The 27,427-nt window shown below is 33.6% G+C and overlaps 3 protein-coding genes and 1 pseudogene across 4 annotated transcripts; 3 read left to right on the forward strand and 1 right to left on the reverse strand.

Annotated features, from left to right (window-relative positions):
• Positions 1–837: 837 nt before the first annotated feature.
• Positions 838–8,756, forward strand: LOC120160796 (annotated as a pseudogene).
• A 50-nt stretch (positions 8,757–8,806) lies between these two features.
• Positions 8,807–9,897, reverse strand: LOC120160826 (50S ribosomal protein L27-like). 2 transcript variants are annotated; one of them, XM_039171156.1, is made up of 4 exons: positions 9,782–9,897; positions 9,508–9,594; positions 9,284–9,408; positions 8,807–9,192 (listed from the first exon to the last, which is right to left on the reverse strand). In XM_039171156.1, exons 2-4 carry the CDS (start codon positions 9,590–9,592, stop codon positions 8,959–8,961), a joined length of 444 nt encoding a protein of 147 aa, XP_039027087.1. In that variant the 5' UTR covers positions 9,593–9,594; positions 9,782–9,897; the 3' UTR covers positions 8,807–8,958. The 2 variants fall into 2 exon arrangements, with proteins under 2 accessions (XP_039027087.1, XP_039027086.1); XM_039171155.1 differs by having other exon boundaries at positions 9,508–9,618; positions 9,782–9,881.
• Positions 9,898–11,458: 1,561 nt separating this feature from the next.
• On the forward strand, positions 11,459–13,754 carry LOC120160842. The gene is made up of 6 exons (XM_039171164.1): positions 11,459–11,776; positions 11,860–11,967; positions 12,073–12,203; positions 12,425–12,525; positions 13,144–13,203; positions 13,515–13,754. The coding sequence occupies exons 1-6, from the start codon at positions 11,518–11,520 to the stop codon at positions 13,597–13,599; spliced, it is 744 nt and encodes a 247-aa protein (XP_039027095.1). The 5' UTR covers positions 11,459–11,517; the 3' UTR covers positions 13,600–13,754.
• A 4,659-nt stretch (positions 13,755–18,413) lies between these two features.
• On the forward strand, positions 18,414–25,532 carry LOC120160851 (glucose-6-phosphate isomerase, cytosolic). The gene is made up of 24 exons (XM_039171172.1): positions 18,414–18,530; positions 18,620–18,676; positions 18,771–18,847; positions 18,962–19,043; positions 19,130–19,177; positions 19,334–19,489; positions 19,568–19,664; positions 19,771–19,813; positions 20,263–20,330; positions 20,443–20,527; positions 20,826–20,874; positions 21,253–21,325; positions 21,456–21,516; positions 22,080–22,146; positions 22,464–22,520; positions 22,621–22,674; positions 22,796–22,924; positions 23,419–23,482; positions 23,591–23,664; positions 23,817–23,870; positions 23,950–24,018; positions 24,239–24,328; positions 24,453–24,560; positions 25,229–25,532. The coding sequence occupies exons 2-24, from the start codon at positions 18,626–18,628 to the stop codon at positions 25,277–25,279; spliced, it is 1,707 nt and encodes a 568-aa protein (XP_039027103.1). The 5' UTR covers positions 18,414–18,530; positions 18,620–18,625; the 3' UTR covers positions 25,280–25,532.
• Positions 25,533–27,427: the final 1,895 nt, after the last annotated feature.

A 27,427-nucleotide genomic window follows, 5' to 3' on the forward strand; every position in this document is an offset into this window, starting at 1 on the left:
TTTTTTTAGTTTTTAATGTATACATTATTTTTTAGTAACAAATTTTTATTTTTCATATTTTCATATTATTATTTTTAATATTTTATATTTTACATATAAATTTAAAATGTTTTTTAGTTTTTAAAAAAATAAATAAATCTTAACTTAAAAAAATCAATTTATCATTGAATTCAATAAAAAAACCAATTTAACACATTTGCAACATCATCAACCATCATAGATCATCATGTCAGTACTGTGAACTGTCATATCAATAACGTAAAGTTGTGAATTATCACTTCATCATGAATTACCGCATCAATACCGTAACAATCAACGACCAAAACAATTAGATAGATCAAAAGACTACGTCAATATTTTTTTGACTTTTTATTTTAAGGCTTTTTTTAACAAGAACTTGAAGTATTTATAAACTAATACAATGGAACCGTTTGAAGGATGTTAACTAATCAAAGATTCAGGATCCGTTTGGTTGAGGGAAAACATTTAACGAAAAATATTTTTTCCGTTTTCCTGTGTTTGATTCCAGTAAAATAATAGGGTTAATGTAATTTGTTTTATAGTCAACGGAAAAACTAAAAGTAAAACACGGTAAACTGACTTACCATTTGGAAACCCGTAAGTCATTTTCCATCATTCTCCCGTCGCCCTCGATGACTTCAACATATTTCTCTGCTCGTTCAATTCCTTCGATTCCTAAACCGCCGCAAGAACGAACCCCGATCGTTTCATCTTCATCTTTTTCTTCAGGAAGGTTTCATCAAACGGCGCCTGTTAACGTGCCGATGTTAGCGAAACCGATGAGGGAAAAAACAAGATTTTGACTATGATTACGACATGGACCTGGAGGAAGAAGGGGAAATGCTGCCACCGCATGAGATTGTGGTCATGAGCTTAGCGCAGCCCCCTGTGTTGGCTTGTTCAGTGCTCGAAGGCGTGGGGAGAACCCTAAAAGGAAGGGATCTGAGACAGGTAAGAAATTTCGTTTGGAGACAAACTGGTTTCCTTGATTAATTGAGGAAGGAAGTTTTTTTTAAAATTCATTTCAGGGTTTGATTATTGACTGTTGTATATTGAAAAAGTATAAATATTCGATTAATGTAATCAAATCTAAATTCTTTTGTTATGTAATTGCACTATTTGTTATGTGGTTTAGATTCGAGTTGTTATATTGATAGAATATAGAAACTTGAAAGAAAATTGCTTTGTGCATACTGCAGAGTCATTAAAATTAATCCTTGTTAAATGAAACAAAGCAAGTTCTTCTCTAGTTTTATTGCTAGCAAGGGAGGTCTTCAATCTGCTACATTGTTGCATATTACATCAAAGTAAATTGCTTTTTGCATAATAGTACTATCTGGTGCTGTTCAATATGCAGTCTAGTGTTTGGTTGAATGCATAGGTGTATTATGGTGGAATGCTTGGTTTTTGCTTTGCGTGGAGGGTTGATAGCTTTGAATTTCTCTTGTTGGGTTTTAGATGTTCACATGTTTCTTGATCATATGTTGCTAGTGGTAGGGGTTTGTATTGTTGGGATTATGAAATATGAATGCTTGATAGCTGAGAATTTGAGGTCTAGGTATGGGTTGAATGCAATGAGGTATTGTAGAATCTTGTCTTGTTCGGTTTAAGATGTTGGAAAGTTGATTGTTCATATATTGCAAGTGTGAAAGGATCCACAATGTCTGTAATGATGAACGTTCGGAGATAGGAAGTTTGTGTTCTGTACTTTCTGGTGCTAGAGAGTTTGTGAAGAGTTTGTCTGTGATGATCAACGTGCAGGCATAAAATTATCAAAATGGTGCAACATAAGCAGATCCATCAATTATTTTTTTCAAGGGAATATAACTTCAATTACTATTAATGATATTGATAATTCTTATATTGAAACCATTTATCTATATTTAATTGGCTAAATCGTACATAAAAATAATTATTTAATATCATAAATTAACAATATTCTTACAATGATACTACTGAGAGAATTTCCGAACATTTCATTAGAAATTTATAGGGTGTTATCTGCTAAATAATCAATCAAATCTCCAACAATTGATATTATCTCCATGTCAAGATTTTTTTCTCGCGTAGTCTGTCAAAAACCATTGACAATCTTCATAGCTGAGAGAGGCATATGCACAAACTTGAGCACTGGTGGCTACGAAAGACAAAACTCGACCTTGAGGCTATTATCGATTGTTGGGGTGTAGTCTTCTGTCAAATACTTCACAAACTTCTCTCAAATGAGTCAAAAATACTCTTGTAAAATTCTCATTTAGTTTATGTAACGATTTGAATTTTTAAGTCAATAAATGAGAGTTAATTTGAGAGGTCTATTGATCAATGTGAGAGAAGTTAAAACCGTTAGGTAAAATGTGGGCCTCATCGAAGGCGTTTTGGGCCTAGATGGCCGTGAAAAAGGATTTTTGAGTTGAAACCAAATTGTGAAGTCTTGCTGTCTTATTAATTTTTCTCCTCCTCGTCTATTATCTTTCTCTCATAAGCTAAAGCTCTATAATTCAAAGGTTCAAGTTTGCATTTTTTTCCAGAGAGAATTGAGTCTAAGGATGGTAAGAATTAGCTCTAGATATTCAAGAGCTTCGATATGTGCTCTACATATTCATTGGAAGATGGTGTAGTGCAAGCATAGGAGTTTATGGAGGGTTTTATGATTCGTAACAAAAAGGTGGGAGAGTTCTCTTGTGCAAGAGGGGGGGGGGGAAAGCTTGGTGGAAGATAAGTTATGAGCTTCCAACTGTGTTTTGAGCCAAAGAAGTACACTTTAAATTTTGTAAATGCTTCTTGAACTTCAAAAATATGATTACTTGCTTGTTTGTGTAATACATGTTGAGTGTTTGAGTGTCAATCAGATATTATATTAATTTGATGTTTTTGTTGTTAAACAGGTGAAAATTTATGTTAAATGACCTAAAACTATCTCCTTAAGCCTCATAAATTAAGCGAGGCCTTAACTTGAGTGTTTATAAGGGTTTTGAGAGTTGTTTTTAGCTCAAAATGGTCTTTTTTAGGTTTGATTATGAATATCATTTATGGAGTATCAATAATATATGAAATTGTAGTTGGAATTTGGCTAAAATATTCATAGAGTATCGATATTCATTTAAGGAGTATCAATATTGATCTCTTGCAAGGCGGAGCTCGCTTAGGGTCCAAAGGGGCCCCCGACCCCTGTAAAATTATTTTATACTCGATAGATTTTGATCTAATAATATTTTAGTTAATGTAAAAAAAGTATTTAAATTAAAAAATATAAGAATTTATTAGATATTTAATCAAGTAGGGGGAGAACTAAAGCATGATAATCTAATACCAACAATCGGTTGGTCTAGTGGGATGAGGCATTAGATCCCTTAAGCAAGGTCAGAGATTTGAATCTTGGCGATTGTGAATGGAGCAAATTGGGTTGGGAGGGTCGCCCTCGCCTCTGCAGTACCCGATCCGAATTAGTCGACCAATAGATTGGAAATAAGTGGTTATACAAAAAAAGGAATGATAATCCAATGTTCTCATATATATTTTTGTCTAATAACAATCTAGGTCATTATAAATTTAATTATTAGATAACTATACATTGTTTTCTGAATTGTAAGTTTAAATACCTAATAAGTCATTGTATTTTTCTTAAAAGGTTTAATATTTCAGCCCCTGTCTATATATATAATCTTGGCTCCGCCCCTCATCTCTTGGTATCAATACCGAAATTAGCCGAAATTAGACGATGCATTTTGGTCTTAGGCTTAGAGTTACGTATTGATACCCTATTAGGCATCGATGTCGAAGGTTGGAGAAAACATAGTTTGTCCGTTAAAACAACCGGAAACGTTGGATAATGACCTATTACGGTTAAATGAGATTAAAATGAGGTATTAAACCATTAATTGGTCAAAGTACCCTTGGGGATTCAAGTTACTAAAACTTCGTTGTTAAGTGTAAAATTATGAAATACCGTTAAATTCTCTGACGAATGGAAGTGAGCATTAAATTTATAAAAAGTGTGAGATACTCTTAGACCTATAACTAAACTATAAGAGTCATATGAGTTAAGATTAATGGAAATGCTTCGGCGACTAAAATGTCTAAAAATATCGTAAGTTTTAAATAATTAAATTATCTAAGTATAAAATTGCAAAAACACCCTAATATAGATAAAAGAATTATAATTCCTCATCTCGTAAATAAATCCTTCATAAATATATGAAGAATCATCATTAAGGGTCGTAACTCATAAGTTATTAATTGATTGATATACCATTTAATAACGCTCTAAGACACCAAATGAGTCATATAATGTGTACAAGGAAATGCTCTCGTTCAAGATATATTTTTTATACCGTCTTAAAATTTTCAATTTTACTTTTTTATTTTTATAATTAAGACTCTTAATTTTTTAAATTTTATTTTTCCTTTTATAGTTGAGACCCCTAATTATCATGTATTTTAAGTTTTTAATTACGAGTGGGGGTAATCGTCTCCCTTGAAAATTTAAAATTATCATGTATTTTAAGTTTTTCTATATATTTTTATTAAAAATATGTTTTTGATCCCTTCAAATTTTATAAATCAGACCCCTCCTAAAATTTTAAAATTCACCCATAACACAAAAATTTACTTCCGTCCCTAATTAAACCTACAATATTTTATAGGTTTTATGTTCTTCCGAGAATCCAATAGTCTATGAGTAAACTGCAACACGCATAAAAAGGTTCAAATGCACATAAAGTTAACTTCTAAAAGGGAGAAAAAAAAAAACTTTAGAAATAAGCATGAAACCATGCAAATAACGGGAATAATAACAAAAATTAGTATCGTCTTTCTTTAGCCGTATATTAGGTTGCCGCACATGAGATTTTCCCAAGTAACGATGTTGGGTAATTCCGAATAGAATTCTAACTAAAACAAAATCAACATTAGTTTTGTAACATTTTTAAAATTTTCAATAATATTCTATTAATTTTAATGAAATTAATTTATTTAATTTAAACCCTAAATCCTAAAATAAAAACAAAAAAATGTAAAAAAATTAATTGAACTGAATTATTATAAATGATTTTTTATTCAAATTTAATAATAAATAAATAATAAATTTAAAAAGTAAATTAAATTTACATGATTTTGTTGATTTTCTTTAAAAAATATTATAAAACTAATGTTGGTTTTGTTTTAGTAAGAAAATAAAAAAATAAAATGAAAATAAGAAAATAAAGAAAATGATAACTTTTTAGTTTTATCATTAATATGTATCATAATATAAATGGTGAGGCATATATAGAGACAGAGAACGAAGGCAGCGGAATTCTATTCGTTAATTCCTAACATGTTTTTACCGTTATTTGCGGGGAAGTCTCACGTGTGGCAGTCTAATATACGGTTAAGGAAAAACGTTACTGGTTTTATTATTATTTTTTTAACAAAACCGGTAAAATATTACCGGAAACATTATTATTTCTATCGGTTTTATTATTATTGAGTGCTTTACCGGGTTTCATAATATATCTAGTAGAAAAAAATATATTAACAAGCTCGATAAAGCATTCAATAATGATTTGGGTAAAAATAATAATGTTTTCAATAATTTTTTACTGATTTTGTTAAAAAAATAAATAAAATCGATAGTGTGTTTTTTTAGTTGTATATTAAGGTCACGATAGAACTTCTCTCGTTACTCGGAGAAAATGATTAGTCATGTTTAATCGAAGCGATAGTAAATGACAACTTTAACTTTCTAGCCAGAAGAAGCCAGCAAGCAGCAGTCTATTTCTCGATTGCATTTAGCAAGAGCCAGAGAAGAATGGAAGAGAGGCGGAGAATGTCACCTTTCTCATCATCCATCAAAGAAGGTGGGCAGAGTAACGTGGACAATGAATAACATTAAAGTAGGTTAAAACTTAGGGCTGAAAAAAATTTCAATGTTTAAATTGATATTTAATTTAAAATTTATAGATCAAATTAAAAGTTAACAAATTTTATTAACATATCAATAATATAAATGATCTAAAAATAATTTTTTTCAAATCCAACTATCAAAACTGAATAAAATTTAAACATAACATTTAAATTTTTAATCAACAAATTTGTTTGATTATGATGTGAAAACTGAAAACGAAAGGATTCACTCTTTTTATTATTTTGTTTGTATATTCCAAATTTTATTGTTTATAAAATAATAGTGCATTTTGACGATCAAGACTGCACCTTTCTTCTAATCGTTCCCAAGTCAATGAATTTGCTATAGAACATGTCACCACCATTGAAGAAGCTCTGAGTTTGGCTCCACTGAGCCACTAGCAATAATAAATTAATAACAAATTTTGTAATGGCTGAGGTTCACTAAATAGCAAGTAACACAGTGTTTGTCGAAAAGCCCGGCGTTTGGGCAAACAAGCGCTTGCTCATTAATGCCCCTTGACCCCTCCTCCCTTAAAACCCCGTGCAATCATTCATATATTTTATTTTTCTCGAGAAACAAACAAGAATTCTTTTTGGTTTGCCAGCTTAAACTTCAAGATTAGCATATTTTGTTGTTGTTTTGTTTGGATTCAATACATGAAGTTGAATTCAATTTTCTTTTATCGGTTTAAATTATTGATTCTGGATTGGCGGTAACCAACGAACAACACCGATGCAGAACCAAAGTTAGTGATTGGTGGTAAGAATTTACGAAGAACAAGAAAAAATATTTATATTTTTTTACAAATAATAAATAAATATTCTTTTTATTTATCGAGTATTGAGTTGCTTTATTATGAACATTAAAATGTACACATTGGTGAAAGAGAACTTTTTTGATGTTAATGGTAATGGTCAAACATAAAAAACTAACAGATTCTTTTTCTTTTTTATATTCTTGTAAATATTTTTATTTTTTTTAGGAAGAAGATGAGTCAGGGACTTAGCCTCCATTGAAGTTCATCAGCACCAGCTTCACATTATCAATGGAAGCTCAAGGAAGTGCGTTATCAATCTTCTTTTTAGCTGTAATCTTGTTATTGATCCAGTGTGTGGCGGCTCAGAGAGTTCGGATAAGTTCTCCAATCGAACGGCGGGCATTGCTGGATCTCCGCGCATCTCTAGGTCTCCGAGGCAAAGATTGGCCCATGAAGGCCGACCCTTGCTCGTCGTGGCTCGGTGTCGAATGTCGAAATCGCTCCGTCTCGAACATCACTGTTTCAGGTTTAAGAAGAACCAGAGTTGGACGGCTCAATCCCGGGTTCAATGTTGATTCTTTGGTTCATTTGACCCCGTTAGTTTCCTTCAATGCATCCGGGTTCCCTCTCCCCGGGTCAATACTGGATTGGTTCGGGAACCGGTTGGTTAATCTCGAGGTTCTTAATCTCCGGTCATGCAATATCTCCGGTTCAATCCCTGGTACACTCGGTAACTTGAGTCGACTCACTTCTTTGTATCTTCATAATAACAATCTTGCTGGTTCGATTCCTGCTACATTGGAAAAGTTGAGGAATTTAAAAATTCTTGATCTTTCTATTAATTCGCGCAATGGTTTAATTCCTTCAAGCATTGGGTCTTTTGGGAACATTGAAAGGCTTGAACTTGCTTCAAATTACTTATCTGGGTTAATTCCACCTAGTTTAGGCTCTTTACGAGGTCTTCAAGTGTTTAATGTTTCAGATAATAATCTTTCTTGTCCCATTCCTATTCAGTTTGGTAATCTTTCAAGGTTGGTTGAGCTTGATCTTAGTAAGAATTCTTTGTATGGTTCAATGCCTGAGGAAATAAAGATGTTGAGGAGTTTACGAAAGATGATAATGGGGGATAACGAGCTCGAGGGACGTCTGCCTGTTGATTTGTTTTCGAGTCTTGTTGAGCTGCAAGTTGTGGATTTGAATAGGAATAAGCTTGATGGTGCTCTTAATAGTGCAATTTGGTCAATGTCTAAATTGCAGTCCCTAGATGTATCAAACAACAATTTTACAGGTCCTTCTAGTGTTGCCACTGCTGCCGTGTTCAATCTGTCGAACAATTTCTTTTTGGAACTTTGAATTTTTCACCTGGGATGTTCAAATTCATTGATCTCTCTGGCAACTATTTTCAAGGCAAGTTTGTTAATGGCGTCGAAAGGAATGGTAGTATCGACAAGAATTGCCTTCAGGCTACAAAACAAAGGAGTTTGGAGGATTACAGACTGTTTTACAGCGAAAGAGGGTTAAGTTTTGATAGTTTTGGAGCACCAGACGCTACTTCGCCTCCTGCAGAATCTAGTCCAGAGAACAGGAAACGATTGATATTCATCTTGGCTGGAGTAATTGGTGGACTTGGTTTCATTGTAGTTTTGGTTCTGCTGCTTGTACTCATCTTGATACGTAATAAGGGCATTGGAAATCAAAGAGGCAGTGCGGATGTTGTGCCTGTTCCAGAAGGAGATAGTCCTCAACTTCCGAAAGATCCTACAAACTTAGCAGGTTCTGGAGGCTCATTTACATACGAGCAGTTGCTCCTCACGACTGAGAATTTTAGGTAGACGAATCTTATTAAGCAAGGCCACTCGGGCGACCTATTTCGTAGTATCTTAGAGGGTGGGATCCCTGTGGTCATCAAAAGGGTCAATACGAGTTCTTTCAAGAACGAAACTTACATGATGGAATTGGACTTATTTAGAAAGCTTTCTCACCCGAGATTCGTCCCGCTCCTGGGGGCACTGCTCGGAGCATGAAACTGACAAGCTTTTAGTATAAAAATATATGCCAAATGGAGATTTAGCCAATTCCGAAGACCATTGAAAGATTAATTATTCAAAATAGATGAATAACCAAAAGGAAACTGAAACAAGAACCATGTGATAATCAAAACATAGGGGAGCAAAACTCATGGTTCTTTTAATTTGCATCTCCCAAAATTCTCATACAATTGATAGTCGAATATTATCCAAGATAATCACGGAAAACACAAACTTGATTGCCTAAACAAACTATGGAACAAACCTTATGTGGCCGTCTTCGGCTCTCCTGAAGCAGCAGTTGCATAAAGAGGGTGAAGGACATGTCCTTCCTTCGGTTCAATATGTACCCATTTGCGCCCACTAAGCTTATGCGTCTTGAATTTCACACACCCTTCCTTGAGAGCATAGAGAGTGTGATCTTTCCCGATCCCAACGTAGTTTCCGGGATGGAAACGAGTTCCTCGCTGGCGGACTATAATGTTTCCAGGAATCACCCTCTGCCACAACAATGTCAATAATCGTATCACATCATATTCATATATACTATTACTAAATTTTAAAGCATTTGAATCCGGATCACCCACTGACCTCGCCGCCAAATTTCTTCACCCCAAGATTCTTGGGTTTTGAGTCTCTTCCATTCTTAGTTGATCCGGCAGTCTTTTTACTAGCCCATCTCTTAAGCATCAAACTTAAGCCGGAAGAAGACTCATCTAAGCCACAAAAAATGGAAAATTATTCCATGAAATTAGCTGAAAATAACTCACAAAATTCTAAAAGCGAACAAAACAACTCATTTAAATGAAGAATACCCGTGATTGTGCAGTAGACAGGAGCGCTGGTAACAAGCTCCTTCACGCTTATCCTTTTGCAGAACGTCGTTGCAATTTTAAACATATCTGATATTTGCAATCAAAATACACCTGGTAGAAAAATCAAATAAATCTGTTTCATCAAATGTCAAAGAAGTAGAAAGAAAAGAGTTGCCGAATCAATTAAGAACACAAAATCCATAAATTGATCAAAGAGAATAGTGAGGGAAAACTAGGGAGTGTTTTCAGTAGTTATAGAGGGTTGTACCAGTACCGAAATGTGTAAGATTGGATCGTCCGATTGATCAATCAAGGGGATTAGGTTATTCTCTGATCTTTTTTCTAGGGCTTTACTTCCCAGTCTATCACGAGCTTCGGCTTTTCCAGAACGGGTCTAGGAGTAGTGACTAGGAATGGGCATAGGTCGAGTTTTAGCCAACCTAATTTGATCTAAAAATTTTATATTTTTCGTTTGATCTGACCTTAAAATTATATATCCTCTATCCAACTTGAACTCGAATCGATTTTTGAGATAAAATTTAAACTCGATTTTTTTCGACCCAATCCGAAATAATAAAAAATATTTTTTATTCAATGAAAATAATGATTTAATTGAAAAAATAATATATTGAGGGGTATTATTGTAATTATTCATAAATATATAAGATAAAATTATATTTTTCTGAGTCAGATATTTTTCACCATAAATTCGAATCCGACCCAAACATCACCTTAAAAAAATCTAACCAAACCTGAATCCAATTAAAAAAAAAACCAATCTGATCGATCAAATAGAATCGATACCCGTCGGATTCAGGTCTCATATCCAACCCTAATAATGAGTAATGACCCATGTTATTCTAGGATAAATTACCTATTTAGCCACACAATTATTTCTAATATTTTTTGATCACTTAATTATTATCTATTTCAAAATCATACATAATATTTCGTGTCTATTATGATCATCAACTATTAGTTTTGAGTGACAACATAAAATAATTGCAATAAAAGTCCGTGGGAATTGTCAGATGAGTGGCAACATTATTACGGTATCGTAATGGCGTGGTTGCAAAATTTAGAACGGACGAAAAGTGAAGATGTCATATGACGAAGGATGGACTAATGACATTGAAGATAATATTGCTTATTGAATTTTTAATTCGTTTTTATTACAAGTTGTTGTTTTAAATTACAATTAAAAAAACTGACGTGACATAGTAAAATATTTTTCCCAACGAAATCGTATATTCTTTTTAAATTTATTGTCTCTTTTCGTTTATATCTTCATTATTTGACGTTTTTCTTATGATCATCGTCACTGAACACAACTTCTATCGTTCTCAAGAACTTCACAATCTTCTTACCACAATCATAAGCCATTTTCACCGTAAATATCTTTATGCACATATGTTGAGGTGGTGAAGTTGTGAAGGTGATGAACTCATAAACAAGGTAAAAAACATTAGAGTGCTCACAAAACTCACAAAAAGCATATTAAAAGTGAAATGATTGATCCTCCGCGGGTAACATTCCTTCTTATCTACGACTTTGGTAATTTATTTTATAGCCAGCAATTCTCCTTCAAGAACACCTCGATCAAACAGAATCACTCATCTTGTATTTGTTGTTGAAATTTTCAGTGACAATTTTATATCGTTAAAGTCATGGAATTGCAAGTTTTGATTTATGCTAACTAGAACATAATTTGGTAACTCGCATTTCTTTCTCTTATCTTTTTCGGCACCCTCCTTTCTTTTCTTCTTATGATATAAAAACACCTACATCAAAAGGAAAATGATAAGCAAGGGAACTTAATTTGATTGCTCAAATATTGAATCTTTTCTTTGATTGCAAGTTTTAAATTTGTTTACCAAAATGAAATTATCCTAATAATCTAGGGATCATTATGTAGTTTACCCTCATTTTAGTATAAAGTTCTTTTAAGTTTAATCCACTCGTGAAGGCCGTTAAAATTGTTCGTTTACTTGCAATTACTCTGCATCGGCGATGCCTCCACCTATGCTCCGCCTTATGTCTAGCGCCTCCGTGTCTACTGTCGCCGGTCTCCCGCCAATTCTTCCTAAACCTCCCATTTCAATTCAAAAGCTCCCCGTCAACCCCAATCAAGAGACTCAACAGAAACTGCAACGCCATCTTCAAAATCAAATCCAGTTCTCCCGCAGAGACGCTGCTTTTCTCTCTTTAGTCTCTCTCCTCACTTCCCTCTTCCATCCCCCTCAAGCTTCTGCCTTCTCCATTGGGATTTGTGAGCAATTCTCTCTTTCTTTTGTTTATTGATTTTTTCTTCTTTTATTAACTGCTGTTTTGAGTGTTTATCGCTATTCGCAGCAGGACCAAAGGATTGGCTTAAAGAGCAAAAGAGGAAGTCTTCGAAATTCCTTTTGGCCCCAATAGATGCTTCTCGCCAAAGCCTTCGCTCCGCTTATCTTTTGCTCAGTACATTACATTTCTATTTATCGTCCCTTTTCTCCTGTAATTTTGTGAATCTGTTTGTTGCGTTTCTTTGATTAATTTTGGTCGTTTGGATAATTTTCTAAATAGCTGACAAGGAATCAACTAATTTGAGTAAGGATTTAGAGGATGTCCAAAGACTCTTGAAATCTGCCGCTAGGGATTGTGTTGTACAAGAGAGGAATTCCTTCGTTGCATTTCAAGCCAACACCGGAGTCGAGGTTTGTTCTTGCCCTTACTCCTTAGAATGAAAATCAAATTTCTTACGCATCCATTGATTCTAAGTGAAAAAAATTTTTTTAGGCTTTTTTATTTCACCAAAATGTTGATATTGTCAACATTCTGTTCACTAAAATGTGAAGTTAAAACAAAATCAGAGAGGTGGAAATGAATTCCCCACTTTGGGTTATAATTCTGTAGCTCGAATTTCTATAATTGACAGGTTTGCACATTCCGTTTGATTGTGAATAATGCTTCTTCTTTGCTTGAGAAGAAGAATCCTGTTAAGCTGGAAGCTGAAGCTATGCTAGATGATCTTATAAGGTATCTGCGTTATGTTCCTTTTAAGCTTGAAATCTGAAGATGTAAAATATCACTGAGTAATTTTTAGTTTCAATTCTGGCTGTTGATTTGCCATAATTATTGAAGGAAATGGCGACAAAGTTTACTTCTTTGCATAAATTGCAGCATGTTTTGCTTTTTGGGTGTTTGTTGGAAGAACTCGATATCAAGATTATTTTAAAGCACTTCGGTTCATTTTCCTTAAGTCCCCCTAAGATCCCAGTGCCTTTCGGATTCAGAATTATCCCTTCAAGTGTTTATAATCTGTTAACCTCCATAGTTTGTTGATGCTTATTGTTATTTCTCCGGTAGCTTGTTGACCTCACTTAATAGTTTGGCGAAGGAATATCTTTCACCGTTTGTTTGGCCAATGGTGATGTTCTTTCTCTGCATTCATTGTAGCATGATTCTCTTTTGTGTGTTTGTTGGAAGAACATTGATATCCAGATGATTTTAAAGCATTTCTTGTCATTTTCCTTAGGTCACCCTAAGATCCAATGCCTGCTGGATCCAAAATTCTCCCTTCAAGTTTTTTCCCGGCTTCATTTTACTTCCTTCATATTTGTTTACCTGCTTATCTTTATTTTTCTTTCTTGGCAGCTCATTTACCTCTCTTAATAGTTTGGCAAACGAAAGAGATATTCAAGTTGCTTCCAACAGGTATGCTTTTACAGTATAAACCCAATGCAAATTATGCGGATGGAGTTCATTTCTAATAATATGAAACAATGTCAGCTCCTTTCACTGACAACTTTTACATAAGCATTACAGTTTGTGGATTTGCATTGTATTAATGTTATTTCTCACGTTATTAATTTTCATGTACTTTTCGCATTACTCTTTCATGCAGAGTTTTGTTTATTGGCATGTTTTAATTATTCGTCCGGTCTCATATTAAAAAGTACCAAGCCTACTTTTACCTTTACCTAATAAAGCAGTTGTCGACCACTTGTATTTCTTTCATTCCACAGACAAATGGTTGCAGATGCACTCAAGGATACCTTAATTTCTCTTGACAAATTTGAACAGGGGGTTAAGGACTGTCTGGAAGTATGACAATGGCAGCTTCCTTTAGTAACTGTAAATTTGCAGTAGCTTTCATACTTTGGACCTGGTGGAGAATGGAAGACTGTAAGAAATGCATATGTTAATTTGATCTTTGTTGTAAATTTTGTTCATTTTTCCAACTTCTCATGTGTTTGTTTCATTGTTCCTGCATTCATTGACCATTTCATTGCTAGAAATGTAATGGTATGAGCAAATTCTCCAAATTCATGTCATTTACATTGGTAACAACTGAGTAATCGTTATGTCATAAATCAATATAATTCTCTTGTTATAAATTTTCAAACATTAGTGATTAAAATGTAAATTTACTAAAATATGAGGGATCATTTTTAAAATTGACCCAAAATAGTATTTGCTTTTCAAAATAAACTCTGATTTAAAGTTCAACATATCTCCATGTTCGTGCCAAAGATGACTATATTGCCGCCTTCTTCCTCCATTTCACCACCACGACGAACGCCTGCGCTCCTACTTCCGCTAAAACCCGCCAAAAGTTCTGACGGAAAAAGAAGGAAATAATAAGTCGCAAGAATGGCCGCATCCTCGCTCTCCACGCGCCTAACTCTTCTGGCTCTCCTCTCCGCCTCCACTTTTTACTTCCTCTACAAATCCCGCCGCCGCCAAAATCCCCTCAAACAACTCCCTTTTGACCTTAACCCTAGAAAAGGTAAGCTTTTCTTCATTACTCAAACAAGAACATCTAAAACCCTAGCCCAATAAACGGAGACGGTGCCAGTTGAGGAAGGTGACGTGGATGGAGGTGAATTGGATAGTGGAGTGAAAAGGTGGTTACTGTTCTGGAAGGGGGATTGGTGGCGGAAAATGATAATGACATTGTTTATCTGAGTGATGTTGAAAGCCTTGAAAGTGGTGATGATGATGATGGAGGAGTGGAAGACATTGTTGATCTTGAAGATTTAGCAGGTAAAGGGCATGTATAACTTTCAACCTCCGAATTTATCTCACGGTAGTGATCAATGTTATCGGAAACAGGATCCAAATCGATGCACTCTGTGAAAAGTGCTTATATTGCGTTGGACAGTCCCAATTGGGATGCAAAAGATTCCTACTGGAAAACAATCTGGAAATAAGTAGTTCCTGAACTTATTCGTGCTTTCATGTGGATGGTAATGAAGGACAAAGTGCTCTCGAATCACAACAGATGTTCCCGTGGTATTGACCATGATCGCTCCTGTCGAATTTGCTATGAACCAGATGAAACATGTCTTCAAATTCTTAGAGACTGTTCTTCGTCACGCCTTCCTTGGAATCAACTGTTATTGAAATATCCTATGGCTTCTTTCTTCAACTTTCCTCTAGGTGAATGGTTACTACAAAATCTACTCAGCATTTTGGAGCGTGACATCTTAGGATCTCTTTATCTCCGTATAAGAACTTAAGGTAAGGCTTCGGCCATCCTTCATCCACTAAAAAAAGTACATATTTTTTTACTTTAGGGAAAATAGCAGAACCGTGGCTGACCCGACGCAAACTACATGACGGCGTAGGACTCCACAAAAATAGGGCCCCTTAAATACTACTGTAATGAACCAGACATTTGGCCTTTGGGGAACACAAAAACATCACCTTTTTTTAATATTGTTCATTAATATAATACAACATTGGATGCGGGATCTGCTTTGGGTTCCGTGTGATTGCAGACAATGCAATCCTTTGTCTGCCAATTACTACAATTCACTGGTAACCAAAACAGTGTGCTCCTATTTTCCCTACTACTTTTTCTCTTCTTATTTACTCCACTTGAACCTTCATAAGCATTTATTATAGAAAATAGGGATCCATTATAAGAATTTGCACAGCACGGCCCTGGAAAATAGTGTCGTTGATTTTGCACGTGTGATCCGTTCTGCACTTCTGCTATTTTGTTTGGGAAAATGTATGTAAGAACCCAAACCCTAAAGTACTTCTTGTCGTGATCATTCAGCTGGTACCGGGGAAACTTATAGGTTACTCCGGTCGAAGTTTCGTATGTTAATCTGCAGCAACCAGACAAATCACAACTTCCTCCTGCCTTCATTCTTAAGTTTTTCGTCTACAACAAATAATAAATATAACTTTTTAGTAATTTTGACATCTATGTGTAATATATATTTAATTTTTTAATGGTATAATTAAATATTTAATTTTTTCAAGTGCAATTAGATATTTACTTTTTATACAATTAGATAGATGACATTTTTTTTTCCTCTCAAAAGTAAAATCAAAGAAGTAACTAGTCCTAAGGTAATCTAGTGTAATCTCACACTAGTATCGTCTCTACCATGTCTAGGGGTTGCTGAAATTCTTGGATTCCGCTTGGGAGCATTCTTACATGCTTGGCTAGAGCATCTGCCACCGTAATCGTTCCCTTGGTATGTGTTCGAATAATACTTTCTAGTAGCGTTTCACTATGTCCTTTGTTAACATGGATAAGGTTAGTTGACCTTTGCATGGGCCATCTTCCTTCAGCATTTTTATAGTATGGCTACTGTCTGCTTCTATGATCACCTGTTCTTCTCCATGTTTTAGCATTTAATTTTTTTAATATGCAATATATATTATCCCTAAAGCTAACGACATTAAAATATAAATATAAATAATTAAAATTAAATATATATAATTTAAAATATTAATTACATAATTATATCAACGAAAACCGAAAACCGAAAACCGCTACAAGAGGCGCAGGGTCACTGTTGAAGCCTAAGATGGGTTGAATGAGGAGACAAGAGACAGGCCACAAAGCAAAATGAAAGCAGTCCAATTTAAGGGCGGAACATAGCGGCCAGCAGTTGCCTTGGTCCCTGACAATTATATTTTTAATGTTTATTAATATTAAAAAATATATTTATTTTTGGGAAATAAATAAAATAAGTTCTATTTACCCTCAATTAAAAATATAAATATTATTACATGATCATTGATTGTAAATATTATTGGACTCTTATTTTTTTACCCGTTTTAGTAAATTTTTAGTTCCGCCACCAAGTCCAAACGTGAGGTATAATGAGAATTTGGACATAAGGGGTTACAAGATAAAGTTGCAGAGCCTAGCTGAACTGAATCCCCACGGCTAGGACAGTAAATGAGATGAAACCAAACTAAATCCCTACGGCCAAGACGGTAAATGAGATGAGATATATTATGAGTTATTCGAGTTTAATTCAGTTAAAATTTGATAAATACTCGACTTGAGTTTTTAACAAGCCAAAATGAGCTATTTGATATTCAGCTCGAAAAGTTCGTGAGAAACTAAAAAAATAATATATTAAATTTTATTTTAAAAAATTAAATTATTAATAATATTTGCGTTTATGCGTTGATTTTTTTAAAAATTCAATATAATTTTTTTTATATACTTAAGGTTCAGGTTTGAGTTCGAGCTTCAACAGAGTTAAGTTTAAGCATATTTTTTTTATTTCAAGCTTTTTTGAACTCCAATTCATGATTTTTGAGTTTAAGTCGAGCTTAAAAATTTTAAACTCACAAGCTTTTGAGCCAAACCGAGCTCTATTTTAAAGTTTTTGAGTTGATCGAACTCAGTAATGCTCAAACTCGACTTAACTCATTTACAACCCTATCCACGACAATGCCTGGAACCACCATGATATTCTATATTGGTCTTGGTTTCCATTTTTAAGTTTTTTTTAGAAAATCAAATAAATAAATAAAATATATTTTTTCATGCCACATTCAACCTAGCTTAACGTCATCTTACGATAGTGACAGTAAGACAAACATCTTAAAAATTTAGTGATTACATTGTGAGTTTTAAAAATTTGATGATTAAAATATAAGTACCCTAAAAGTGTTAGGGACTATTTATGTAGTTTGCTATTTTGTCAGTTAACGAGGAGTTCTATCACAGAGAGATGGCATAGACTTTATTTTATTGAGATAGAGGTCCAAATATTATCTAATCCCACCAAATTACCGCCTAATATTTTCTTCTTCATCTTCACATTATCCATCTCTACAATAATAATAAAAGTCTACAAAATAATCAATCTCTACACCATTTTATATAATTTTAAAGGTGATCAAATAACTAAATTCTTTCAAAACAATGCAAAATGTAAATCCTCTAAAATTATTGATCAAAGCTTAAATTACAAAAAGAAAATAGTAATTTTGAAACCAACAAACTCCAACCGCCGCATAAAATGCCACACCTCAATATCGAGTTAAAATTTTAATTAAATTAATTAAGTCTTTTATTTTTTTAATTTTGAAAGTTAAGATTAATTTGAATAAAATCAGAATTTAGGGATTAAATTAAAAAAATAAGGATTCTATTAGTGAAATCAGAACTTTTAATGTTTTGATTTAAATTTTATCAATTCTAAGAAAACTTTAAGAAAAAATAAAACTGAGAAATAGAAATAGAGGAGAAATAAAAATATTTTAATACATGTTACGTCATAAGCGACTATTGATTATAATCAAATGATGATGGAGAAACATTTCGTCCATATGAAAGTAAGATAAAATTTTAGAAAAAGAAGCCCCAAAATGAAGTATTTTGATGTTGACGTTATACAAGTGATAAAAATGAACGAAATTGAAAAAAATTAAAATTAAGTGACCAAGATAGAAACATGAAAAATTTTGACTGACACAAAGAAGTTTAACCATCTAGCTGACAGTTCCTCGGGCCCATCGGAAATCCGTCATCGCCCACGGATTTCAGCCCTCAAAAGTCACAATCAAATATATAACTCTCAAATTTCCAAATCCGTTAAACCGGACCCAAGTTTCAGTGACCGGGAAATTCCTGAACCGTATCGATTTGACATATGCTCTTTCGACCCTCCCATTTATTGACCACGTAACATTTATTTCCTTTTTTTTCTTTTCCTATATCGTAAACTTGCCAAATCTCTTTGCCAGCTTCAAAGTCTTTTGTTCTGATTCCATCAGTAATTTCTCTCTTTTCTTTCTCAAATTATTTGCCATTTTTTCTGATCGATTTTGAGATCTCAAGCTAATTTGTTATGTTTCAATATAGGTTGAGATGGCTTCGACCACTCTAATATGCGACACCCAGCCATGGAAGGACCTGAAGGTAAATTTTCTGTTCATTTTCTAGCTCAGATTATAGCTGAAATATCAAGAGAAATCTATGAGTTCAATATAAATTTGGGTTTATTGTTTTTTAGGCTCATGTTGAGGATATCAAGAAAATTCATCTCCGTGATCTCATGAACGACAAGGAACGGTGCGAATCGATGATGGTGTAAGATCATCTGTTCAACTCTTATGATTTTTTTCCTGATTGGATATCTGCTCGAACTTCTAATAGTAATAAAAATGATGAAATATTTGATCATGTGTACCTATGTATTTACAGGGAGTTTGATGGAATCTTTTTGGACTACTCAAGGCAGTGTGCCACTCTTGACACCATGGATAAACTCTACAAATTAGCAGAGGTGAATTTGGATTAGTTATCGTTTCTGAAATTGTTGATTTAAATCATAATAGTTTTGATTATATTTAATGTTCTTTATAATTTCAGGCTGCTTCTCTCAAACAACAAATTAACCGAATGTACAGTGGCGAGCATGTAAGTCTAACTATCGCCTGAGAGAAAGACAAGACTAGTTTTGGGTTTGATGTAAAGATTGGTGATGATATAGTAATAGTCTGTTCACGCCTTTTCGTTTTTAGTGTTTATGATGTTGTCTTGTGGCTTTCTTTCTTTTTTTCCTGGAAATTTCAGATAAATAGCACCGAGGATAGGTCAGTGCTTCATGTAGCTCTTCGAGCACCAAGGGATGCTGTTATAAACAGTGATGGCAAGAATGTGGTGTCAGATGTTTGGAATGTTTTGGATAAGATCAAGGATTTTTCGGAGAAAGTTCGCAGTGGCTCATGGGTAATTCAACATTTTTATTTTACATCACACTTGAATATGTCTCTCCTTAATTGCTGAGAAATAGATAAATGTTGGCAGGTTGGAGCTACCGGGAAACCACTGAAGGATGTTATTGCCATCGGTATTGGTGGCAGTTTCTTAGGTCCTTTATTTGTGCATACTGCTCTCCAAACAGGTTATGCTGGTGCATTTTACTATTAGTTGTGTAACCCTTTTACTTGTGCTATGTGAAGAAGGAAGTGTAGCTGATGTATTCATGGTTTTCTTTTGATAACTGCTAGACCCTGAGGCTGTTGAATTTGCAAAAGGACGCCAGCTACGTTTGTAAGTATTTGTTTATTACTGCTGCTGGTATCATTTTTGTGTCTACTTGCTCTTTTATTGTATTATAATAGCTCTAGATGCTGCTTCTTTCCTTTTCGTTAAGGAGGTGAAAGGGGAAGGTATAGAAAACGTAGGTTGAGGCACCTCTTTCTTTTTTTCATCTTAAATTTTAATATATATTGGAGAAGAAAGAGAAGTAGCATATTATGTCATATTAATGGGAACAATAGATGCCACATAGGCGTGCTAAATAGTGGAATGAGCATAAGCGAGATCAAGTAAAAAAGAAGTGTTTTGGTCTTGTTAGATTTTCAATATAAAGTGTCTGTTATTCTAGCTGCTTGTCTGAAATTTTCGATGTAATTTGTAATGCCTGCATACAAGATACATTGTTGTTTCATTCAGCCATTCTGGAAATTCAATGTAATATTTTGTTTGCATTGCCACAGCCTCGCAAATGTCGATCCTATTGATGTTGCTAGAAATATTACTGGATTAAACCCAGAAACTACTCTTGGTAACTAATTTCTCTTTATTCGTCTGAAACTGCATGTGTTGTTTTTCTGTTGCTTATACACTTGTTGCACTGTTGATTTATCTGATTTAATTTTCTTGTAATTGTTTTCCAGTTGTGGTGGTTTCAAAGACTTTCACAACAGCAGAAACTATGTTGAATGCTCGAACATTAAGGGAGTGGATTTCATCTGCACTTGGGTTAGTGTTATGATAACATTAGCTATTTCTTCAACAATGTGCATGTAGTGGCAGTTTAGATTCTGTTACTATTTTTTTATATAAGCATTTCAGAATTTTTTTACAGTTTAACAATTCAGAGTAATAAATCACTGAGCAAAACAGAGAAGATGTTCTCATCTTTGAATGCTTCAATTAAGTTTTTGATTTCCCAATCTTCTTAGGAATCCTCAATATTAAGACATGAATGTAATTTACTATGTCAATATATGGGTCTAAGCAGGCTTTCTTATTAAATTACTTGTGACTTTAATTCCAGGCTTTCTGCAGTTGCAAAACACATGGTGGCAGTCAGTACTAATCTAAAGGTATCAGTTTTCTTTCGTCTTCTGAATTTGAGTTATTCAGCATTTGTCACACTACTATGTACATATTTGAGCTGTTCGTTTTGGGTTTTGAGTTTTGGTATCATAAGTCAAGCATTTCTAACATCCTAGAGAACAGTGTAACATGCTTTTGGTAAAGGGGAAATGTTTTGATAAAGTGAATTTTTATTCTGTTTTTGCTTGAAACAGATGGCTTCTTGATTATGGATTGCTTTTTTTAGTTTTTTGGATCTCCATGCTTCAAAGCTTTGTATTTATTCTCTTCCTTGTCACTTGCTAAAGTGCTAGTAAACTAGGCTTTGTTTTACATATTGTATGCTAGTATTGATCCTATGCAGCTTCTATATGTTCTCTGTGCAGCTTGTTGAAAAGTTTGGCATTGATCCTAATAATGCATTTGCATTCTGGGATTGGGTTGGTGGTCGATACAGTGGTAAGTTTTATTCCATATGCCCTTTCTTACCTTTAAGCATCATTTATGGTCACTTGATTTCTATTGAGGATTGAGACCACTTTTTAGTTGAATTGTGGAAGTTGATTAATCTTTAAACTGCCATTTGCAGTTTGCAGTGCTGTTGGAGTGTTGCCTTTGTCTCTGCAGTATGGTTTTTCAATAGTTGAAAAGTATGGTAACTTATTGTTTTGAGCATATTGCCCTAACTTCTTGAAACTCATACTATATGTCACATCCATTAGGAGTCCAGATAAGATAGGCGAGACACGTTTGCGCAATTTTAAAACCAGCTTCACTGTTCTAAGGAAGTGCATCGATTAAATATAACAAACAGAGCTTAGGAATGAAAGGGGATTTTCTTTTTCATTTTTTCCATGCAGTTATCTATCTTGAAATTCAGTTTTTCATGCTGCACTGTGAAGTGGTTTTTTTCTTCTTGACTAATAGTTATAGCTGAAAACAATTACTTAGTAAATCAGGTTGTAGTCTAATGGACAATGAAAAATGTTAGTTGCTGGTGCACAGATCTTTAACTTAAATCATTACTGCATGAGACAAAATTATTTCGAATACTATGAGAATCTCCAAACACTAGCAAAAGTATGATAACCAAGACTGTGATTTAAAGAACTGCAAGTTTTAATTTTCAGCCAAACTGTTAACCCATTCTTATTATGCCCGGGTGATTTTGATAGTTATATACTTGAATAAGTTTCTTGTTTATTACTTGAAGGTTCTTAAAAGGGGCGTCAAGTATTGATGATCATTTCCGTTCAGCTCCTTTTGAGAAGAATATACCTGTAAGTGTCTTAGTGTAATATCTTCCATTGCAGCTGCAAACTTTATCTACCAGTTATTACAGGGTAATGACTTTGGTTAGAATATATGTATAACTGGATGAAGGTTCTAGTATTTTATACGAGGATGAATTGATCCAGTATAAGTTACTTCATATTCCCAATATGGATATACCGTATGTTATATTTTTCATTTAACCACATGACTCTTTTGTAAATATAAGTTTGGTTGATATTTCAAGTTCTTTCCTAATTGGTGTGATGGTCTTCTTACTGGTTACTTAATGACATTGCATGATAACATTCTTTGGATGACATAGGTGCTTTTGGGTTTGCTCAGCGTATGGAATGTTTCATTTCTTGGGTATCCTGCAAGAGTGAGTATTTCTGCTTCTAATGTTGAATTTACCATTTCTTGGTCCTCCTCTTCCCTTTTCCATGCTTACGACCAATCATTAACACTTTTTGTGTATATAGGCTATTTTACCTTACTCTCAGGCCCTGGAGAAATTCGCTCCCCATATTCAACAGGCATGTTTGTTGGAACTCCTTTTTTGCTGGGCTGTTTATGTTTTGGGTGTGCGTGTTTTGGGTTCGGGGGGTGAGCTTATGTTTTCAAATCTTATTCATTGCTAAATATACTTCAATTCAGGTCAGCATGGAGAGTAACGGAAAAGGGGTGTCAATTGATGGTGTGCCACTTCCTTATGAGGCCGGTGAAATTGATTTCGGTGAACCTGGAACAAATGGCCAGCACAGCTTTTATCAACTAATCCACCAGGTGAATTTTATGTTGTGTTTTGCAGAAAGAAGAATACTAGGTGATTCTTGCCTTCTATAACATCTCATACCACCTTAAATACTTGAGGTGCTATATAGTTATGTATGCCCAGAGCTTGATCCTGGGAGAGCTAAATCTGGCCATAGGCAACCGTAAATGTGGAAGTTTGTGCATAAAATGAAGAGACTAGAAAGCTTTATGGGACCTTTGTGAAGTATGGCACATTATCTTAATAAACTACCATCGAATAACAATTGACATACTAAAGTGTGCTTGGAGAACTTTAGCCTGTTCAATAAAAGCTCCTTTTCAGTGTTATTCACCAGAAAAGAGGCTTGATTGAAGGACTTTGAGGTTTCACTGGAGTCTTGATTTCACATATTCATCTTACCTTTGATGGAAGCACATTTTTTTTTACTGCATAACCTTGTTGACTTATCATCTGCGTATATAGATTTAATGTTGGCAATTGTTAAATCATTTTGACACCTCAGGGACGTGTAATTCCCTGTGATTTCATTGGTATTGTGAAGAGCCAGCAACCTGTGTACCTTAAAGGTACAATTCTATTTATTTCTATGTTGGTTTCCAAGTCGAAGATCACATATTTTGTTGTTTCTATAGCGTTTTTGAACATGGTATTTGAAGTATTATTGTTATTGGCAGGTGAAGTGGTCAGCAACCATGACGAGCTTATGTCCAACTTTTTCGCACAACCCGATGCCCTGGCATATGGGAAGGTAGTGTTTTGCTTTCTTAGGCATCCATTATTTGTCATTATTCTAACAACCCATGCCATTTAATTTCAAGCAGTAAAGAATTTATATTAAAATTTCATGAATCTTTGCCTAAAATCTGTATTGCTGCTGGGAAAAAAAATGATTTACTTCAGACAGAGGAGCAGTTGCTGAAGGAGAACGTTTCGCAGCATCTTATCCCTCATAAGGTGACTTACTTAAAGCTTTTCAACCAGACTTTAATTCATAATGCAATCATTTTTCAAACTTTTTTCTGCTATATTCCAGACATTTTCTGGGAATCGGCCTTCTCTCAGTCTTTTGCTTCCATCTCTTAATGCTTACAATATTGGGCAGGTAACTGGTTTCGTCTTAAACTTTAATTAATGAAAAGCATTTTATTTACTAGTTATAATTGTTGAGGACTTTTGTATTATTCATATCACTTCGCATCTAAGTCGATTACTACCTCAAAATTGCAACTCTTCTAGCTTCAATTTTCAAGCATTATGGCACTTAAATGCATATATGTATTTCATCTGTTCGGTCTAATACGACAACTTCTTGGTTGTCTCAGCTTTTGGCAAGCTATGAACATAGAGTTGCTGTGGAAGGTTTTGTTTGGGGTATTAATTCTTTTGACCAGTGGGGAGTTGAATTGGGGAAGGTATGCATCATTATGTTCCTGGCATATAATCATATCGTTGATGCGGGTTTTCGCCAAATGTTTCTTTGCAATTTGTTTTTTACTCCTGAACTTAAGAGTATCTATTTCACTTCTATAAATGCAGTCACTAGCTACTCAAGTCCGGAAACAGCTTCACGCATCACGTACAAAAAGTGAGCCTGTTGAGGGTTTTAATTTCAGCACTACCAAATTGTTAACAAGATATCTACAGGTATGGCAAGTTTATCATTAGCCTGAAGCGAGTAAAACTCCAATTTTTCCTTTCTTATGAGTTGATCCTAAGGAAATTGATCTGAAATTTTTTTTTGGTAGATCTTTGAATCATCTGGTGTTTAAATCTAATGTACATTTTATAGTACGAGTTAATTGCACCAGTCATCCCCAAATTGTGGCTCAAATTCTAGATTACTCCCTACACTTTGAAACATTCTAAATTTGTCCTCACACTATCAATATAATTTCAAACATGTCCTTTTATTAGTTTAGCAAACTGTTTTAGCATTAAATGTCAACTTAGATATGCTGCTAGGCATATTTAAAACACATGTATCACGTTTTTAACATTGTGCATCATTGAATGGACAACTTGGATTTGATGTGATAAAAAATTAACCCTATTAAATTTCAATGACAGTCGATTTTTTACATGACAGATACAAATTATCCATGAAACATTTGCACACGTGCTTAAAATTAGATCCAATAATTTTAAATATGCTCTACTCAAATAGTTTACTAAAATAACAGGAGGACATAGTTTGGGGACTGATATAATCTGGACGTAGTTTGGGGACGTATGGTGCAATTAACTCTTACAGTTCCTATGTAATTTCATCAGTTACTGCCTTGCTGCTGAAAACTATTAACATTGTTTGACAGGCAAGTTCCGACATCCCAGGCGACCTGCCAACTCTTCTACCTCGGATATAAACTGTCCCGATGCTGGTTTTATTGCAACACCTCATAACGTCATCTGTAATTGGTCTTGCTTCAAACTTTTCCCATGTTGGTTTTGTTATTTTTGGTTTCTGCAGGGATCCATTTAGCCCTTAGCGGCATTTGGTTCACGGAAAAAGTCGATCATTGTCGGGAAAATAATCTTTTCGGAAACTATATCTGATTATCTGTTTCAGGAATCTGAAAACACTAGATGATGGCGTGGTAATAAATTTTTGGGGTTTTATGTCGGTGTTTGATTAATCATATGACATCTAGCGCTCTGTTTTCCCCTTCAAACGACTGTCCTTGCCGTCGTACCACCTTTCACCCCTAATTTCGACGGTCCCGGCGTATTACGCATCACCGTATCAACACATATAGAAGTTATTCATATCTCACTTCACAAAACCAAAATTGTATTGCGAAATTTAATTTCATTACTAAATAGAATCTGACAAATAAACTTGAGAAATATTCATAAATGTTCCATTTCCAAGTATTTTGTCACTTACTTTACATTATTTAAAAAATCCAAATTCAATTTTTGAAATCTAAGCTCTCTGGTGTTCTTTATAAAAATTTAGTTCCTCTATTTTTCAGATTTAGAAATTTAAATTTAATTATTAATACTTTTAGAATTATTATAAAAATTACATTCTAGCTTCAGTTTCATTTGATCGTAAATTTTTAATTCAATCAAATATATCAATTAATTTTTGTTTATTAATAAATTAAGTCACTTATATAAATACAGTTAAATAATTCTATCAGAAAATATTAGATTGAAACTTTTATTTGACATATGTTTGCATATTATCATTAAATAATATTTAATTGATAGTTTAAATAAGTTTTTGTTAAAATTTGTAGAAAATTTAATTCTTTTTTACTTCTGAATTTACTTAAATGAAATGCTTAAAAATCTAACAATAAATTATTTAAATTTTCAATAAAATATTATTTTATAATAATATATAAAAATATGTTAGATAAAAATATCGATTTTAGTTTGTTATAATTATTTAATACCATTAATATAAGTGTTTCAATTTATCAATAATAAAAATTGAATGACATAATTTAATTAAATATATTAGATAAAAATATCAATTCAGTTTTGTTTTGTTTGATATACCTTTGTTTAAACTATGAAGTTCCATGTTTTGTATAATCTAACTAATATTATTTTTGTTTATTATGATGAGAATATTATGTCTCAATGGTTTTGAGTAATGAGTTTTTATTTAATGATTAGTTATTTTGATGGTTATGTATGACATTTAGATTCTTCATATGGGACCAAATCACATTTAAGATTTTACAATAAAGTTTCAAAACTCTCATTTTAGAAAGTTTTGGGGTTACTAAATTCAAAGGTATTGGATTTTAAAACTTAGAGGTTTAGTTTTGATACTAAAAAAACCCAAAGGATTTTAAGACATCAAAACTAGACATTGGGTTATGATTTCCTTTTTGTTCAAATTCGTAATTTGGATCTTTTTAATGTTATGATTTATAATTAGACATATTTGATATGTGTGGAATCTTAGTCCCTAATTTAAAATTTGGTGATTCTTTGGATGTCTAATTAATCGATTTAGTTTTGATTAGAGTCATATTAAGTTTTAAACGGTCAATGTAACATCTCCGATTTAGTTCTCATCTAAGTCGAGTCGGGAGTGTTACAAGATCACATCTCGAAACCCTATGTAAGCCTAGGAAAACCTCAGTTGAACTGGCTTATTTACTGCTCATAAAATCCTTGTTGTTGGATTAGCTGACTACGAATAAAACTTAAAGATATTTGCATGTTTTCTATCAGACCATTAGACGAATCCTGACCTAAATGTTGGTTTTCGTGTTCTATGTACAAGTTTTAAGTCACGGGGTTAGTTTGGGTTTGCTACCGTGTAAGTATTTTTACTGATTATGTTAGTTAAGAAGTTTGATTTATAGTTACCATAACAATTTTGATGTGCAATAATTGAGATGATGATTCAAAATGATTGTGAGTTTAGGATTTATAGTCCACCATTTTTAGTGTGAGCAGAGAATATATATAAGCTGTGATGTTTGTCTATGTATTTGTTTAATCATATACTTTTGTTTTATTGACTTAACGTGTCAAATTTATATTTT

Source organism: Hibiscus syriacus, unplaced genomic scaffold, assembly GCF_006381635.1.
Source record: "Hibiscus syriacus cultivar Baekdansim isolate YM2019G1 unplaced genomic scaffold, ASM638163v2 tig00111393_pilon, whole genome shotgun sequence".
Classification (NCBI taxonomy): Eukaryota; Viridiplantae; Streptophyta; class Magnoliopsida; order Malvales; family Malvaceae; genus Hibiscus; species Hibiscus syriacus.

What these genes read in the sequence shown, in the direction of transcription:
- LOC120160842 (XM_039171164.1), top strand. Translation starts at nt 11,518, where the DNA reads ATGCCTCCACCTATGCTCCGCCTTATGTCTAGCGCCTCCGTGTCTACT. An exon ending in AAGCCAACACCGGAGTCGAG is followed by an intron (nt 12,204 to 12,424) that starts GTTTGTTCTTGC and finishes TATAATTGACAG; the next exon opens with GTTTGCACATTCCGTTTGAT. An exon ending in ATTCAAGTTGCTTCCAACAG is followed by an intron (nt 13,204 to 13,514) that starts GTATGCTTTTAC and finishes TTCATTCCACAG; the next exon opens with ACAAATGGTTGCAGATGCAC.
- LOC120160826 (XM_039171156.1), bottom strand. Translation starts at nt 9,592, where the DNA reads ATGTTTAAAATTGCAACGACGTTCTGCAAAAGGATAAGCGTGAAGGAG. An exon ending in TGTCTACTGCACAATCACGG is followed by an intron (nt 9,409 to 9,507) that starts GTATTCTTCATT and finishes TTTGTGGCTTAG; the next exon opens with ATGAGTCTTCTTCCGGCTTA. An exon ending in TGAAGAAATTTGGCGGCGAG is followed by an intron (nt 9,193 to 9,283) that starts GTCAGTGGGTGA and finishes TTGTTGTGGCAG; the next exon opens with AGGGTGATTCCTGGAAACAT.
- LOC120160851 (XM_039171172.1), top strand. Translation starts at nt 18,626, where the DNA reads ATGGCTTCGACCACTCTAATATGCGACACCCAGCCATGGAAGGACCTG. An exon ending in CGGTGCGAATCGATGATGGT is followed by an intron (nt 18,848 to 18,961) that starts GTAAGATCATCT and finishes ATGTATTTACAG; the next exon opens with GGAGTTTGATGGAATCTTTT. An exon ending in GGTTGGTGGTCGATACAGTG is followed by an intron (nt 21,326 to 21,455) that starts GTAAGTTTTATT and finishes TGCCATTTGCAG; the next exon opens with TTTGCAGTGCTGTTGGAGTG.